General features: G+C 31.7%; 2 protein-coding genes across 4 annotated transcripts; both read left to right on the top strand.

The window, feature by feature from the left end:
- The first annotated feature begins 1411 nt into the window (after positions 1-1411).
- Positions 1412-4365, top strand: LOC104739576 (uncharacterized). Of its 2 annotated transcripts, XM_087473048.1 has the most exons (6): positions 1580-1959; positions 2324-2434; positions 2882-3143; positions 3226-3422; positions 3498-3685; positions 3762-4365. In XM_087473048.1, the coding sequence occupies exons 3-6, from the start codon at positions 2985-2987 to the stop codon at positions 4046-4048; spliced, it is 831 nt and encodes a 276-aa protein (XP_087329174.1). In that variant the 5' UTR covers positions 1580-1959; positions 2324-2434; positions 2882-2984; the 3' UTR covers positions 4049-4365. The 2 variants fall into 2 exon arrangements, with proteins under 2 accessions (XP_010458286.1, XP_087329174.1); XM_010459984.3 differs by lacking the exon at positions 2324-2434 and having other exon boundaries at positions 1412-1959.
- Positions 4366-5285: 920 nt separating this feature from the next.
- Positions 5286-15943, top strand: LOC147949315 (uncharacterized). Of its 2 annotated transcripts, none has more exons than XR_015571418.1 (19): positions 5286-5313; positions 5429-5561; positions 10375-10542; positions 11762-11838; positions 11999-12931; positions 13032-13118; positions 13226-13315; positions 13406-13489; positions 13726-13815; positions 14000-14092; positions 14178-14257; positions 14342-14431; positions 14510-14593; positions 14678-14758; positions 14872-14964; positions 15049-15141; positions 15235-15333; positions 15422-15475; positions 15707-15943. XR_015571418.1 is itself a non-coding variant. In XM_087473042.1 (19 exons), exons 2-19 carry the CDS (start codon positions 5555-5557, stop codon positions 15764-15766), a joined length of 2373 nt encoding a protein of 790 aa, XP_087329168.1. In that variant the 5' UTR covers positions 5293-5313; positions 5429-5554; the 3' UTR covers positions 15767-15943. The 2 variants fall into 2 exon arrangements, 1 of the variants encoding a protein (XP_087329168.1); XM_087473042.1 differs by having other exon boundaries at positions 5293-5313; positions 14168-14257.
- The last annotated feature ends 578 nt before the right edge of the window (positions 15944-16521 follow it).

Below are 16521 nucleotides of genomic sequence, written 5' to 3'. Positions count from 1 at the left end.
TTCAGGGTTCCCTTCCAACTTGGTTGCCGTGTTTTACGCACATAAAATTGGTTAAATAAATTAAAGAATAACAGACTTATGTGTAAATTTAGTTAAAAGAAAAGATATGAGTTTGGGAAAATGGAATAAAATCTTCCTCGTACTCAGAAATCAACAAAACTCTCTGGCCAAACACTAATTACCACGTGCAACTATAATATCATTGCGTTGATCTTCTTGTTTTACTACGTTTCAAGAAAAGATTTCCTTTCTCTTCTACTACTATAGTTGTAGGATTGTTGTAATCAATAAACTACAAATGATAATAATGGTTTTTGTATGTGTGTGTACTGTTTCGTATCAGTCGATGATGCTTAAAAAGATACAGTACTACTTACTTAACTGGTGTAGTTTTTAAGGACAGTTTAACTAGTACATTAGTGATAATAGTACAAGAAAAAACAAAAGGCAGTTCATCGATAGGAAATTTCCTCCCAAAATTTTGGGGACCAGTTCTCTCACATTCACACGCGCAAGACTTGAAACGTGAGGCTGGTGAAATCATCGTGTTGTCAATGTATTCGCCCAACGCACGTATTTTTTATTTGGTTTCACGTTAAACTAGAGTTATTTTGATTCGTTTTTCTTCTTATTTAGAATCTAGAGCAGTGCCGACGATGACCCAGTGCACAAAGTGCATTTGCACCATGTCACAATATTTTGGAAAAAATTATAAGGTTTTTAGGCTCTTCAATGTTTCATATTTTGACAAAAAAACCCCAAAATATTGAAAATCTAAAAATAAGACCTGTAAATTAGGAGAAAAAAAAAATTTGGCATAAGGTGCAAGAAAAGTTTGAGCCGGCCCTGATCTAAAGTCCAAAGTCAAAACACAAGCCAAAGACTAATTCCTAAGAATTCTTGAAAGATTAAAAAAAAAACACTTTTGTCAACTAAAGAAAGTAACAGAAGTTATTGAAGTCAAGACTAATTCCTAAAACTTCTTGAAAGATTAATTTACTAGTGATGATGAATGAGTTAGATAAAAAAAATTAGATTCAAAGTTACCATCATCATATAGATTCACAATGGGTAAAAGAACATTTCAATAAACTGAATGCAAAGTGATGTTGGTGGATAATAATGACATATATAAATAATGCCGAGAAACTTGACTTGGTCGACTAGTTTTTCTGCAGTATGTCACATATGAGCAAAGCATATATGCTAAGTGTGTGAATGATGATGATGGTGTGACAACAATATCATCTAATGTTCATCAAACCTTTAGTTGTACTTGTACAGTAGTGATTTGATGATTTTGATTATCTGGCTTAATATTACAGTAGATAGCTCACAGCTAAAAATGTTGGTGTGACACTGTGACCATATATTGATATATATATATATATATGAATAAAATAAAATATCTGAAAAAAAAAGTCTACACAAATAAAAAAAGAAGACAAGAAAAGAAACACACACAAGTGAGAGGGTGAATCGACGTCTGTGAAGGCACTGCTCTTCACACGCGTCTCTCTCTCTTTCGCCACGCGCTTCTCTTCTTCCTCTTTCACGCCTCACTCCCTCTATCTCTCTCACGGGTTCTCTCTCTCTCTCTTTTGCCGCAGCGAGATCTCTCTCTCTTTCTCTCTCTTCTCTCTTGTTCTCTCTATGAAGCATCCACCTGTCTCCGCGATTTGATGGACAAGAAGAAACTGCCACACCGAAACCTATTCAATTTACTCCGATCATCCCGCACCGACTTACTCACCCCCTCCTCCTCTAGATAACTAAATAAAGTTTTAAGCTTTTTCTTTATTCCTCCTCTTCTCTTTCGTTTCCTCTTCTGTTACTCTGTCTCTACTCTCTAAATCGGATGGCGCGAAATCAGAGATGGGTTCTGCTTATCGTTGTGGTCTCGTTGTGTCTTGTTTCAGCACTTGAAGCTAGTGACGGAGATTCTGATCCTCTTTACAAGTAATAATAATAATAAAGTCTTCTTCTTTTTTTTTCTTTTTTTTTTTCTTTTTCTTAGATCAGATTTTGTTTCCAATTCAGAACCCTCTCTTCTCTGCTTTCATATCGTTGGAGATGTTTAAAGATACAATCTTTTTTATATCTTAATTAGCTTTCTTGTTATCTCTAACGGAACGAATCTATTTACATTCATTGATTGCATTGATACTGTCTAGGTTTTTTAATTACTGTCAGAGTCGACCGTTAAGATATTCATTGATTGCATAACTTGGCAGCTAGGATGATTCTCATTGTTGTCTTAAAACTCTGTGTTTTATTTACTACCTTTTAGGATGCAAGTACATGTAAGGTTATGGTTTCACAGGTTTTGGTTGGAAATTAGAGCCACAAACAATGGAGTGATTAGGAGGAGGAGGAGGAGGAGGTGGTGGGGAAGGGCTTAACTATGAGTTTACAAACTAAAACTATCAACTCTGTTGGTTGACTTTTCCAAATCTTTTTTTTTTTCTTTTTTTCTTCTTTCCAAAGTCTTGTGGGTGAGAGTTGGGACACGTTAGAGATGAGATCTTTGTGTGTTTCCACAAGCCCTTTCATTTTAACTGTAGGGTCATTTGCTTTTGTTGGAAAGATTATAAAGCCAAAGATACTAGAAAGTGACTTGTGTCGCTGCAAGTGGTTTCAACTAGTTTGGTGTTTTCTTTTTTTTTTAACTTAGTGGAAGCTTGTCTTTCTCCCTGTCCATCTTCTAAGTTAGGAGGGTGGTATCGTCTAAGTTCACTCTGTTTGCTAATAACATTGGTTAAAGTTTGGTTGTTAGTGTACTCTCTCTGCTGGGATTAAAGATGCTGCTTTATCCTTGTGGCTTTTTACTCAGTTTAAAGAACAAACCAGTGTTAATATGCTGATTGGTTTTGGTTTACAGGTCATGTGTTGAGCAATGTCAGAAAACAGGATGTGTGGGGGATACTTGCTTCCAGAACTGTAAATTCTCAGCTGATGGAAAAGTCATTGACGGTCCATGGTACATGCAAGAGCCACTTTACTTGAGATGGAAACAATGGGATTGCCAAAGTGATTGTCAGTACGAATGCATGATGACAAGAGAAGAAGAAAGAAGAAGAAATGGGGAGAGACCTACCAAGTATTTCGGTAAATGGCCACTCAAACATGTCTATGGAATTCAGGTAACTCGTCTTCTTTTTGCAATTCTGTATATTTCAGCAACCCTTTCAGCAGCTGATATATCTATGTATATCTATCTTTCAGGAACCTGTCTCTGTTGCATTCTCTGCTCTAGACCTTGCTATGCAGTTCCAAGGATGGGTCTCATATTTCATCCTCGTTTACTATAAACTGCCTCTCCAGCCAAATCGAAAAACGTACTACGAGTACAACGGATTGATGCATATCTATGCCATCATCGTTATGAATTCACTCTTCTGGAGTGGTATTTGTCATAGCAGGTAACTAACATATCCAAGATTGTCAATCAAGGAATCCTCTCTTTATTTAGTAACTTTGTTGCTTTCTATATATAGAGATGTTGAACTGACAGAGAGGCTAGATTACTCTTCAGCTACTGTATTAGCTGCATTTACTCTCATTCTAGCAACACTCCGGTCTTTCAGTATTCACGATCAGTCTGTCAAAATCATGGTTACTGCACCTATTCTCGCTGTTGCAGCTACTCATATTCTCTACCTCAATTTCTACAACCTCGACGAAGGTATCATCTTTTCTTAGGGATTATGAAACTAAAACGTTGGTTTCTTCAAATGCATCTCACTCTATAATGTTAACAGGGCTTCACAGGAAAGTTATATTCGGGATTGGAGGGATAGAGATAGTAGTGTGGGGAATATGGGCTGCTTTAACGTCACATCCATCAAAGTGGAAGCTAAGATCTTTCTTAATGTTGAGCATACTCACAATGTGCCTAAGAATGCTAGATTTCCCACCGTACAAAGGCTACATCGATGCTCACGCTCTTTGGCGCGCCGCAGGGATCCCTCTCTCTTACATTTGGTGGAGTTTTGTCTGCGATGACGCTGTTTTCAGAACCACCGTTCATCTCAAGAAATCCAAGTGAATGAATGGATTCACAAAAAAAAAAGTCTCTTTTTTATCTTTTATTTTTTCCGGCGAGTTTCTCCGGTGTCCAGAAGTTGTTTTAGGGTGTGTTTTTTGCAGAAGAAGCAAGCAATGCTGTTTGGTTCTTCTGTGGTGAATTTGCTTTCGCTTTTTAAGGTCTTCCTCTCTATATTTTCCTGTTTTCTTCTTTTGGTTTTTTTTTTGTGTTTTTTGTTTTTGCTCTCTAGGCTCGTCGGCCGGAGAGTTTTACCGTCGAGAGAGGAATCGACCTTTAAGATCACCAGTTTCATTTTCCCGCTCTTTGACTCACAAAAATCCTTTTTCAATTTTCTCATTGTAAAAAAAAAAAAAAAGAACATGTTTTATTATATTTTTTTATCTGTTTCTTATGGATAGACTTACAATTACTTCAAATGTTTTAATATATGTATTGTGTATATAAACTATATAACTATGGACCAATTAGTTCAAAGTCGGTCTTGATTTTAGAGGGTTCCAAAACTACGCTTCAGTGCAACAACGTAGACGTTGTAATCACCGATTAGCATGTCTCAACTACGCTTAGAGATCAATGTAACAACATAGACGTTGTAGACATGTACTGTAATCACAGATTATATCATATGCCTGCTGGTTTGTTCACCTTTAAAAAAAAAAAAGATAATTGATTAAAAATTTGGGATGTGTCTGTTATTTGGAAAGTGCATGTTTCCTCTTTTTGGTTATTTTTTTATTCTACTTTTGGCTTTAAAAAAAAAAAGTAATTGAAAAATGCTATATATGTAATTATTATTATATAATACTGCAAATTGGCTGTCAAACAATTTTTTCCTTGTAATAAAAGGATAAGTGATAAGGGATGATAAAGAAAACAGGATTACTATTGGTTGCACAGATTTTCAATTAATCTTGTTATCATGTATAAACCACTAATTTTGCTTGTGATTATTTTATAATATTTTGTAAATCTTAGTTGTTAAAAAATTAGCTGTGCATTTAAAGATTTTAGGGATATTTTCATAGCACAAATGGGATTTTTTTTTTCTTTCTTTATAAAGTGGACCTGTCAGTAATAAAACGGGTAATATACAAAAGGGAACATAAATTTCTCATTTTCATTTTCTATCTTTGAAATAATAAAATGTTGAATAGAATAATACAGGTCATATACAGCTAAGCTATTGCACTTAACAGTATAATGTCATATATAAGAACATAGTGAGACAAGAAAATCTACTACTCAAGCAAGAAAAAATTTCTCAGGTCAGTGTAGAAGAAGAAAGATAGCACTAGAACAAAAGATTTCTTAATGCAGTGTTTTATTCTTTAGATCCTTAATTTGATGATGCTAACGATTTTTTATATGATTATAATACAGTGATATCCGCGGAGAAGAACAAAAAATTTGGGTGGGGACAAAGCTCTATTGTCCGATCCATTGGAGCTCTTTTGTTTCACGTGACCTCAACGTTGTGTGGTAACAGTCCAAGCTCTTAGCGACAAAATGAGCGGTAAATCTAACTATGTGACCGATGAATTAACAACCTTATTGTTTAGCCTTGTTTTCACTAATGAGAATTTTATGCTGTGTTTTGATACAATAATCCAAATCTACATATCTTATATAATATGAGAAGGTTTTTCTCAACTTTTGCTAAGGAGATGACACTTGGCTTCATATATTTCTGACATCTGTATTTTTTTGTTTGGGCCTAACTAAATTATATCTAATTAATTACAGGCCCATAAAACTAAAAAAAAAAAATCATCTATTTTTTCTTTCTCCCTTCTTTAGTCAGAAATATATGCAGCCTCCAAAAATTTAAAGCCACCTTATATCAGTCTGTGGTTGGTTTCATCTTGGAACTATACCAACATTAGATTAAATTTATAGGTTTGAATTCTTGGTTTAATTTCTGTGTTTGAATCTTATATAATTTTCACGAGCACAAACGAAATTAAATTTAAGTAAGATGGTGGGTAGGTATTATTTAAGTAAATTAGTTTCAATTTTTTAATTTTTTTTTGTATAAAATTAAAATTTTGAGCTTACTTTCAGGAAAATTTCAGGAAAATTACGTAAGATTGTGAGATGGTTTTGATCTAATTCTATAATTATTTTGTTCGGTTCACACTTATATTTCAAACGCCATGGTATTTTTGAATTACATAAAATTTATAAGTTTTCATATTAGAAATTTCAGAATAAATTATGAATATTATCAGTTATGTTTTGATTTGAAATAATACCATCATTTTATGCATTGCCTTATACCCACTATTTTCCTTAATTTTCATTTTTGTTTATATTACTTCTCATTTTAAACTTATTATTTTGAAACACTTACGGATTTATGATCATTAATATTTGATTTCAATCCTTTCTCCTTCTTAAAGGCTCAAATATTCTATAAAGTTTAGTTTTCTAAAAACAACCTATTACCATACAAACACATCCTCTTTCATACTATTGTGAAAACTAAAACATTTACTTCCTATTATATCCTCGATTCAATCTCCAACGAACAACAAAACACCGGTAATAATAGTATCGTTGTTCTGATCATTCATTTTCGGGAAGTTCCTAACTTTAGAAGAAATATTATCTTACTAAGTCTTGAATATCTTTTCCAAATAAGATGAGAAGGTTTTTCTCAACTTTTGCTAAGGAGATGACACTTGGCTTCATATATTTCTGACACCTGTATTTTTTTGTTTGGGCCTAATTAAATTATATCTAATTAATTACAGGCCCATAAATTATATTTTCTATTATTCTAATTTATCGAGAGGATCATATTGAAATTTGTGATTGTAAAAATCAAAACAGTGTTTTTTGCGGATCTTAGTTGCTTTTTAAAAAAAAAAAAAAAAAAAAAATTGTTTCAAATTTATCGGGTGATTTTACTAAAATTTGCGATTGTAAAAATCAAAATAGTGTGTCGTGCGGATCTTAACTTTGGTTTGAAAAAATAATAATGAATATTGATTCAAAACTCTTTCAACACGAAGATGCATACAAATTAATGACACATACGATTGTAATAGCTGGTTGGAATCTTAGGGATAAGAAATTAATGGTAGTGGAGGATACTTAAACTAAATTTGGGAAAGTTGTAATAAAATTTGATTCAAACCTTTTTGAAAACGAAGATGAATACAAATTAATGTCACATACAATTGGAATCGCTGGTAGGGATCTTATGGGTTAGAATTGAATGTTAGTGGAGGATAATTAAACCAAATTTAAATAAGTTTAGGAGATTTTAAAATTAAACCAAATTTAAATAAGTTTAGGAGATTTTAAAATTAAACCAAATGGGGAAAACGGAGACGATGCTGAATTGGAGATTTAATGGAAATGAAGCGTAAACAGTGATGAGACCCAATTGGATTCCAACGAACAACAAAACACCGGTAATAATAGTATCGTTGTTCTGATCATTCATTTTCGGGAAGTTCCTAACTTTAGAAGAAATATTATCTTACTAAGTCTTGAATATCTTTTCCAAATAAGATGAGAAGGTTTTTCTCAACTTTTGCTAAGGAGATGACACTTGGCTTCATATATTTCTGACACCTGTATTTTTTTGTTTGGGCCTAATTAAATTATATCTAATTAATTACAAGCCCATAAAACTAAAAAAAAAAACATCTATTTTTTCTTCCTTCCTTCTTTAGTCAGAAATATATGCAGCCTCCAAAAATTTAAAGCCACCTTATATCAGTCTGTGGTTGGTTTCATCTCGGAACTATACCAACATTAAATTAAATTTATAGGTTTGAATTCTTGGTTTAGTTTCTGTGTTTGAATCTTATATAATTTTCACGGGCACAAACGAAATTAAATTTAAGTAAGATGGTGGGTAGGTATTATTTAAGTAAATTAGTTTCAATTTTTAAAAAATTGTTTATATAAAATTAAAATTTTGAGCTTACTTTCAGGAAAATTACGTAAGATTGTGAGATGGTTTTGATCTAATTCTATAATTATTTTGTTCGATTCACACTTATATTTCAAACGCCATGGTATTTTTGAATTACATAAAATTTATAAGTTTTCATATTAGAAATTTCAGAATAAATTATGAATATTATCAGTTATGTTTTGATTTGAAATAATACCATCATTTTATGCATTGCCTCATACCCACTATTTTCCTTAATTTTCATTTTTGTTTATATTACTTCTCATTTTAAACTTATTATTTTGAAACACTTACGGATTTATGATCATTAATATTTGATTTCAATCCTTTCTCCTTCTTAAAGGCTCAAATATTCTATAAAGTTTAGTTTTCTAAAAACAACCTATTACCATACAAACACATCCTCTTTCATACTATTGTGAAAACTAAAACATTTACTTTCTATTATATCCTCGATTCAATCTCCAACGAACAACAAAACACCGGTAACAATAGTATCGTTGTTCTGATCATTCATTTTCGGGAAGTTCCTAACTTTAGAAGAAATATTATCTTACTAAGTCTTGAATATCTTTTCCAAAAATGTAAATTATTTTTACTTTTGTTCATCTTTTGATGATTTATACAATCTTTTTGAAATATTTATAAAAGAAAATAAATAATTTCATGAGTATTTGATTTTAAAAGAATTTTAATATATAATGATGTTGGGCGTCAGATTCTTAGAGCAAGAGTTGAAAGAAACTTTACAACTGTCAGGTTTATTATTATATCATCTAATAATAAAGTAAAATGCTTTCCAAAAGATTGTCATTTGATGCCCTTTTCTTTCACATGTGTCATTTTGTTTCTTTTAATTTTTAGTGTAACAAATTTATTCAATTGAATTTACATAATAAAATTTTCGCTTAACAAATAATTTGATGATTAAATAGTTTAAGGATATAAGATTATAATATATATATATATATATATATATATTTGGGTTGTATAGGATAATGTCAAGTAATTATTGGCTGTTTTATTTCCACACTTTAATATATATAAATAATTCACATAATCTTGATATTACATTATTTTATTTCATTTTCAATCCATTTAAATTAAACTAAAGTATATTTTAATATATAATATCTAAATAACTAAATGAGAATTGAATATAATTTTTTGATAAAGAGATAACTGTATATATTTCTGTTTAAACAGAGAAGTGAATATATATTTAAATTCATGACTTGATTAGCTAAGATGTCCGTTCATAGATCTATATTTATAATATATAACTCTTGAATATATATTTAAAAAAATGGACAGTTTTATAAACCTGACACATTTTTTATTAACTTTTCTATTCTGTCTCATCAATCCCATATGTTGTACTAAGAGGGGGTTATTGGTTCTATTATTTTAATAGATTTGGAAATCCAAACAAAAATCATGTGTTATTCAATCATTGATTTTAAAATACTTATCAAAATTATGTGTTATTGGTTCTATGATTTACAAATACTTGTTAAAATCTCATGTTATTCATTCAATGATTTGTTTTTGGATTTCCAAATCCACATTATGTTTTAAATGGATTTGCATGGATTTGAAAGTGTAAAATAGAAGGATTCAAATTCAAGGATAAAACATATTATTTCAAAATCCATGTGTTTTGATTTTAAGAATTTATAGCCAAGTAAAAAACTGGAGAAAGTATAAATTTTCTATATGTTCTTAACTACAATTTCTCTTATAAATAGAAAGATAGACATTTTACTAACCCTCATATCTCAAATCTTACATAATATTTTTATTTAATTTATGTTGTCTTAACTAAAAATCTCCAAAGTTACAAAAAGATGACACAGCTATAGGTATTGGCTTTCTTTTGTCTGGCTTAGAGCTGCCTATCTGGGGCCTAAGAGCAATGCCCTGTTTGTTATCACCTCTTCATGCAGAACTAGAGCCTTTATGCTGGGCCATGGAAAGTGCTTTCTCTCTGGGATATGTTGTGGTTCATTTTGTGACAGATTGTTAAGGGATTTGAACTGTCATAGATGAGTTAAAAGACTGGCCAGCGTTTGCTTCAGAATTAGATTCTTTACAGTCTTGATTTTCTATGTTTTCTATTGAATGTATACCTAAATTGATCAATGTCCGTATCGACCGTCTTGCAAAAATGGCTCGAGCACAAGGATCTTTCTTTTCCTATGTAAGTCCGCAAGTTCCGGAATGGTCAGCTCACGAGGCTATTCTATTTGAACCGGCTTCATAAGATATGGTGTTTTTAAGGTAAAAAAAATATATTTGTGTTGATGATCAAGAAAAAATTACAAAAAAAATATCTAAAAACAGTGTAAACTAAATCCGTGCGTAGCACGGAATGACTACTAGTATATATATATAGAAGAAACCAATTCAGCTGATGGTTCAAATCAAAACGGGATGATAGCATCAACCATCAGTTCAAATGGTGACAATTCTCAGGGACGGCGTCCAAAGAAAACTAAGATCAGATGGGAAAATGAGCTTCAACAAAAATTTCTGGAAGCCATTGACCACCTTGGTCTACGCAGTAAGTATCAAAAGTTCTCTTTACCTACTATAGCGATGAATAAAGAATCTAACATCAGTTTATTAGAATTGAAGTCTATCGTTAATATCAATTTGGTTATTTTGCTTGAGTTATTTATTAAGTTAGGGCTGGGTATTCGTCGTGTTCGTGTTAATTTAAACAAATATCTTATTTGCAAAAGATATTACTTTTCAAATGTTTTTAGGTTGTATATTTTATTACACATTGAGATGCCATAAGATTTAAAGGGAATGTTGTGTTATAATTTTTAAGCCATGATATATCGACGTATATAAATTCTTTTAGGTCTTGATTGTTTATATAGTTTTTAGAACTATGGATTTTGGATTTAGCTTCTCAAAACTCATATTTTACACAATCAAAATTTTTGTCAAAATAGATTCTCTTAAAAATAGGGAATCTGATTTTTGGAATTTTCACCAATTTTCTTCATTAAGAATCCAAAAACCAAATATTTGTGTTTTTCATTGTTCTCAAACGAAGATTAATATTTTTTTTCTGTTTAATTTTTTTTTCTTTTTACAAAATCTAAAAACTAAAAACCAAAATCTAAAAATCATAAACTATAATCTAAAAACCATTAAACATTCATGACTTTAGTTTGCTTTTTTTTTTTTTTTTTTTTTTTTTCTTTTGGTTATATAGGGCTGACGTATAACTCAATAAATTTTTAGACTGAGTTATTCGTCTTCTTAATTTTAACTTATCCAGTAAATGAAAAATTACAATGAAATGTGTCAAGCCCTAACTTGCAAAAGTTTTTTTAAAATATCAGTGATTTTGCAAATAAAGAACCAGTACTTTGAAGAGAATGATATTAAAACCGCTCAGCCAAATTAAAATATAGTAACGACATATTATTAATGTCGATATATATATATATATATTTGTAATTTAGGGCTGACGATGTATTACCCGATAAGTAAATTCATGATCTATTTTTAGTTGCTTATTCATATGAAAAAATTATGGCAACATTATTATATTTATCAAGTGTAGTTTTAAGTTTTGATCTTTAATTCATTTTAAGGTAGATTAAATACGTTAAGTATTAGAACTTAAGAAGGTTCAGGTCGTTCTATCGAGCATGCTTCATAATTTATTTTACTTTTCTCATATGTCAAGTTATTGGGACATATATATTTAATACCCAAACTAATGATCTATCTTTTGCTTGGTGATTGATATCATTTTGTAGAGGCTATGCCCAAGACGATCCAAGAATTCATGAACGTGAAAGGCATAACTAGAAGTCACATTGCCAGCCACTTGCAGGTTCGATCCTGATCTATAACATTGCTTAAAGTCATAACCATATATATGCCATTTAATCATATTTCAAAGAACATAATATAATCAATGCTATTTGTTGGACGTAATATCTTATATCAGCATAAAAGATATGACTAATGTTGGAGTTGTTTACGTTGTACAGAAGTACAGAAAACACTTGAAAAGGCTTAAGCAAAAGGCCAAAAGAGCCGCAATGGCAAAAATAATTAATAGGAAACTCACCATCTCTGCATCTGCATCTGCATCTGCATCATCCGGTGTACTTGACCTACAAGGCACCTTCAAATGCGCACAACTGAACATGGACGATCTGTTTCAATCCCAGCTCGGCGATGGTGTTGGTCAGTCGAGCCTTATTCTGAACAAGAGTGCCTCTAGAAACTACATGATGCAACAAACCAGATCCAACTTGTTGCCTGTGGGAGGAGGTCGCGGATATTCTAGTGGCGTGTTGCCTTTGAACAACGAAATGAGAAGCTTTTCGGCAACACCTCAAGTGTCTCGAGTTCCTGTACTTGGACAATATGGTAATGCTTATGGAGCCGGCCGAGTTGATGGTAATGCTTATGGCTCTCCTGGTGGAAGCTTGGCTGCCATGAACTTGGATGTCAATAACAACAATATGAGTGACCCGATTCTTCCTTCTACATTTGGAAAGTCCTTATCCAACGGTGGTCAGACACAGAGCAATTTGCTTGCACAAATGAGTGCTTGGGCTTCTAGAAGCACCTTGGGGACATCTCAAGCTCCTCGAATTGGGCAATATGGTACAAGAAATGATGTTTACAACGCTGGGATCAATACAACTGAATATATAGATTTGACTGGACATGGTGGAGCAAGATTTAATGGCTCTCTTGGTGAAAATGTGGGCACAATGAACAATAACATGACGAGCCATGGAAGTTCAACTTCGAGGCTTTCTTCCCCATTGTCATCCTTCTTTGCCAGCGAGGATCGGGTACAAAGAAATTTGAATGCGCAACTGGATGGTCTGATACCTATACTAGAGAGTATGAGCGTGTGCAATGATGACATTGGCAATACAGTTAACTCCCAGTTTGATCAGAATCAGGTAGAGTAACTTATAACCGTATTAACTAATTTAACCTTCTTTAATATTAGTTTACAGAAATGAAGCTAATGGTGTGATTTATATGTGATGATTTGAGTAGCATAAAGGTCAAGTGAGTGCTGGAAACTCTGGATTGTCCAACGATGTTCCTGAAGGAAGTGCAACTAGCAATTCGAAATTTGATCACGTAAGTGCATGATTTTTTGTTTTTTTTAGTTAGTATATATATGTATACGTATGAGTGTGTGTGTGTGTGTGTGTGTGTGTGTGATTCATATGTGATGATTTGAGCAGCTTCTAAAGCAAATGGGTGTTGGAGATTCTGAATCGTCCAACGATGCTCTTCTTGAGAATATAGTTAATAATTGGAGTAATTTCAATAATGTAAGTCAATTTTTATATTACTCTATTTTATGTTTCTTTTCTATAGTATTTTAGTGGTATATATATATATATGTGTGATTATTTGACCAGTATCAAGGTCAAGTGAGTGCTGGAGATCATGAACTATCCAACACTGCTCTTCTTCAGAAGTTTACAAACTGGAGCTTTAATAACGTAAGTCATGTTTATATTCCTTTTATCTACTGGCATAAATATGTGATTATTTGACTAGCATTATGGTGATCAAGTGAGTGCTGAAAATTCTAAATTGAACGATATTTTTCTTGAAAAGTATGTGATTAATAATTGTAGCTTTGATAACGTAAGCCATGATTATATTACTTTCTTTTAGTAGCATATATATATATATATATATATATATATGTGATTTTATGTGATGGTTTGGGCAGTATCAAGGTCAAGTGGGTGCTGGAAATCCTGAATTGTCCAACAATGTTCTTCTTGAAAAGAATGCAATTGATAATTGGAACGTCAATAACGTAAGTCATGTTTGTGTTAATTACTTTCTTTTACTACCATATATAAGCCGTTTATATGAGATGATGTATGCAGTATCAAGGTCAAGTTGAAAGCAATGCACTTAATAATTGGAGATTTAGTAACATAAGCCATGTCTATATTACTTATTATTAGTGGTATTTATATATGTGATTATTTGACCAGCATCAATATCAAGTGGGTGCTGGAAATCCTGAACTGTTCAACAATGTTCTTCTGGAAGGGAATGCCATCAATAATTGGAGCTTTAATAATTACGTAAGTCATAATTAACTAACTTTTTTTTCTTTCTTTCTAATGGCGTAAATATATGATTTATATATGATTTATAAGCAACATCAAGGTCAAGTGAGTGATGGAAACCCTAATTTGCCCAATGGTATTGCTCTTGGAGAGAATGTGATTAATAACTGGAGCTATAACGTAAGCCATGTTTATACTATTAATTTCTTTAAGTAGCATATCTGTTATATATATAGTGTGATTTAAATATGATGATCTGAACAGCATCAGGGTCAAGTGAGTGCTGGAAATTTTGGGCTGTCCAACGATATTCTTCTTGAAGGAAATGCAATTAACAATTGGAGCTTTAATAACGTAAGTCATATTTATATATTTTACTCTTAGTATCATATACTATATATGTGATTTATATGTGATGATTTGCGCTTGCAGTATCAAAGTCAAGTGAATGTTGGAAATTATGAAATGGCCAATGGTGTTTTTCAAAATGCATTTGGTAATGGGAGCTTTGATATTGTAAGTCATGTATATATAACTTTTTAAAATTAATTTATATATAGTGATATATGTAGTGATATATGTGATGATTTAATTAAGCAGCATCAAGGTCAAGTGAATGCTGGATATCCTGAATTCGCCAAAAATGCTCTTTTTGAAAGGAGCAACTGGAACTTTGGTAACGTAAGTCATGTTTATTTTTAACCTTTCTTTTTAGTAGCATATATAACTGTGTACATTGTATATCTATATGGAGAGAAAATTTATGAATCATATATACATAATCTATGATTTAGGTGAATGACAACCCTACTGAGAAAACATTCAACTCTGTCGATGCTAATTCGAAAATGTACATTCCTAATCCCGGCATGAACGCAATAACCCAGGTAAACTATATAGAATATCTTATTATTTTTACCTTACAGTGACATGACAAACCATTGATATTTAAACAATTATTGCATCCATAGGAGGAACAAAGTAGGAATGAAGAAGCATTGAACTATCTAACTGTGAATTCGGAGATGTATCTTCCTACTCCAGATATGAACGCTATCAATCAGGTAACTATATATGAATATAATTTTTCCTTGAATCACTTTCATGCAAATTATTAACGTGACAAATAATTTGATATTTGAACATTACTTGCATAGGAACAAGGTAGCGATGAATCAACATTGAACTCTATCGCTGCTAGTTCTTCGGAGATGCGTATTCCTAGTCCTACTCCCGACATAAGCACTCGCAATCTGGTAACTATAGACATCTTTTATTTTGAATTATTTTCATGTGAAATGGCATGACAAATAGTAATTGATATTTAAACATTTAATTGCATAGGAAAAAGGAGTTGCACCTTTGCCGGAAGTTCCATTGACACCAATCGATCAGCTGGTAAAATGCTTTAAACCTTTTGAACCCCATTTTGTTTCAAATTAAACTTCGAAGGGGGAAAAAAAGCTAATTATATACCAATACCTTATTCTCATTTTTATATCAATATTAGGCATAGATATATTAGGTCGTATTTTTATACTTGTAGTTCAGGAATGTCACATGTGAACTACATTCGAACTTCTCATATCAAATTAACTGACTGGTATGTGTTTATGTTTTCTGATATAGGATTGGACGACCGAAGGAGACTGCATGAACTTTATGATCGATATTGATGACTTGTTCTAAAAGAGCCTCGAGGCCCTCTCTATTTCGCTTTCAATAAAAGTATCTGATTAATATCTGATAACTTGGTTATGTCGTTCTCTTCTTTAAGACTATATTTAAATTTCGGATATTGTTTTGGTTTAAGACTATTTAAATTGGGATATTTGTTCTGGTTTGAGATTATATTTAAATTTTGGATATTTGTTTTGGTTTTGACATTATATTTATATTTTGGATATTTTTTTTTAATCGTCATATTTAATTTGGATGCTGTTTTATGAAGTTAATAGATTATATATATATTGAGTGATTGTAGTTGTAGATCTATGCTTAGAAGTTAGAACAGTATAATTTATAATTTATATATATATATATATATATATATATATATAGTTTTTTGGGCAAATCGCCTCAAAACTTTAATACTCTTTTTATTTTTATTTTAATTCGTCTTTTTAATACTAAAGCCGATTGTTTTAATTAATCTGTAATTTTTTAGGATTTATTTTATTAAATTATCATTTGTAGGCTTTGTTCTGTCGTTCGGAACCGTTTGTGTAGTCTTAAATTTGTTGGTATACGAAAAAAAAAACGTTTGCCAAAAACCATTCAGACTTCAGAAATAAAGCGACGAAATGAGAAATTATATGAGCAATATTATTATTTTTCCCTACATCAGGTGTACAACGACTGCTTGGAAGTTTATGGTTTGTCCCTATATATATATTCTTGAATTGCTATGGATCTTTTCGCATCTGAACAGTCGTTGTTACACC

Source organism: Camelina sativa, chromosome 2 (assembly GCF_030686135.1).
Source record: "Camelina sativa cultivar CO46 ecotype springtype chromosome 2, ASM3068613v1".
In the NCBI taxonomy this organism is placed as follows: Eukaryota; Viridiplantae; Streptophyta; class Magnoliopsida; order Brassicales; family Brassicaceae; genus Camelina; species Camelina sativa.
Note: the sequence above shows the minus strand (reverse complement) of the source record. Positions and strands in the feature narration are given on the sequence as shown.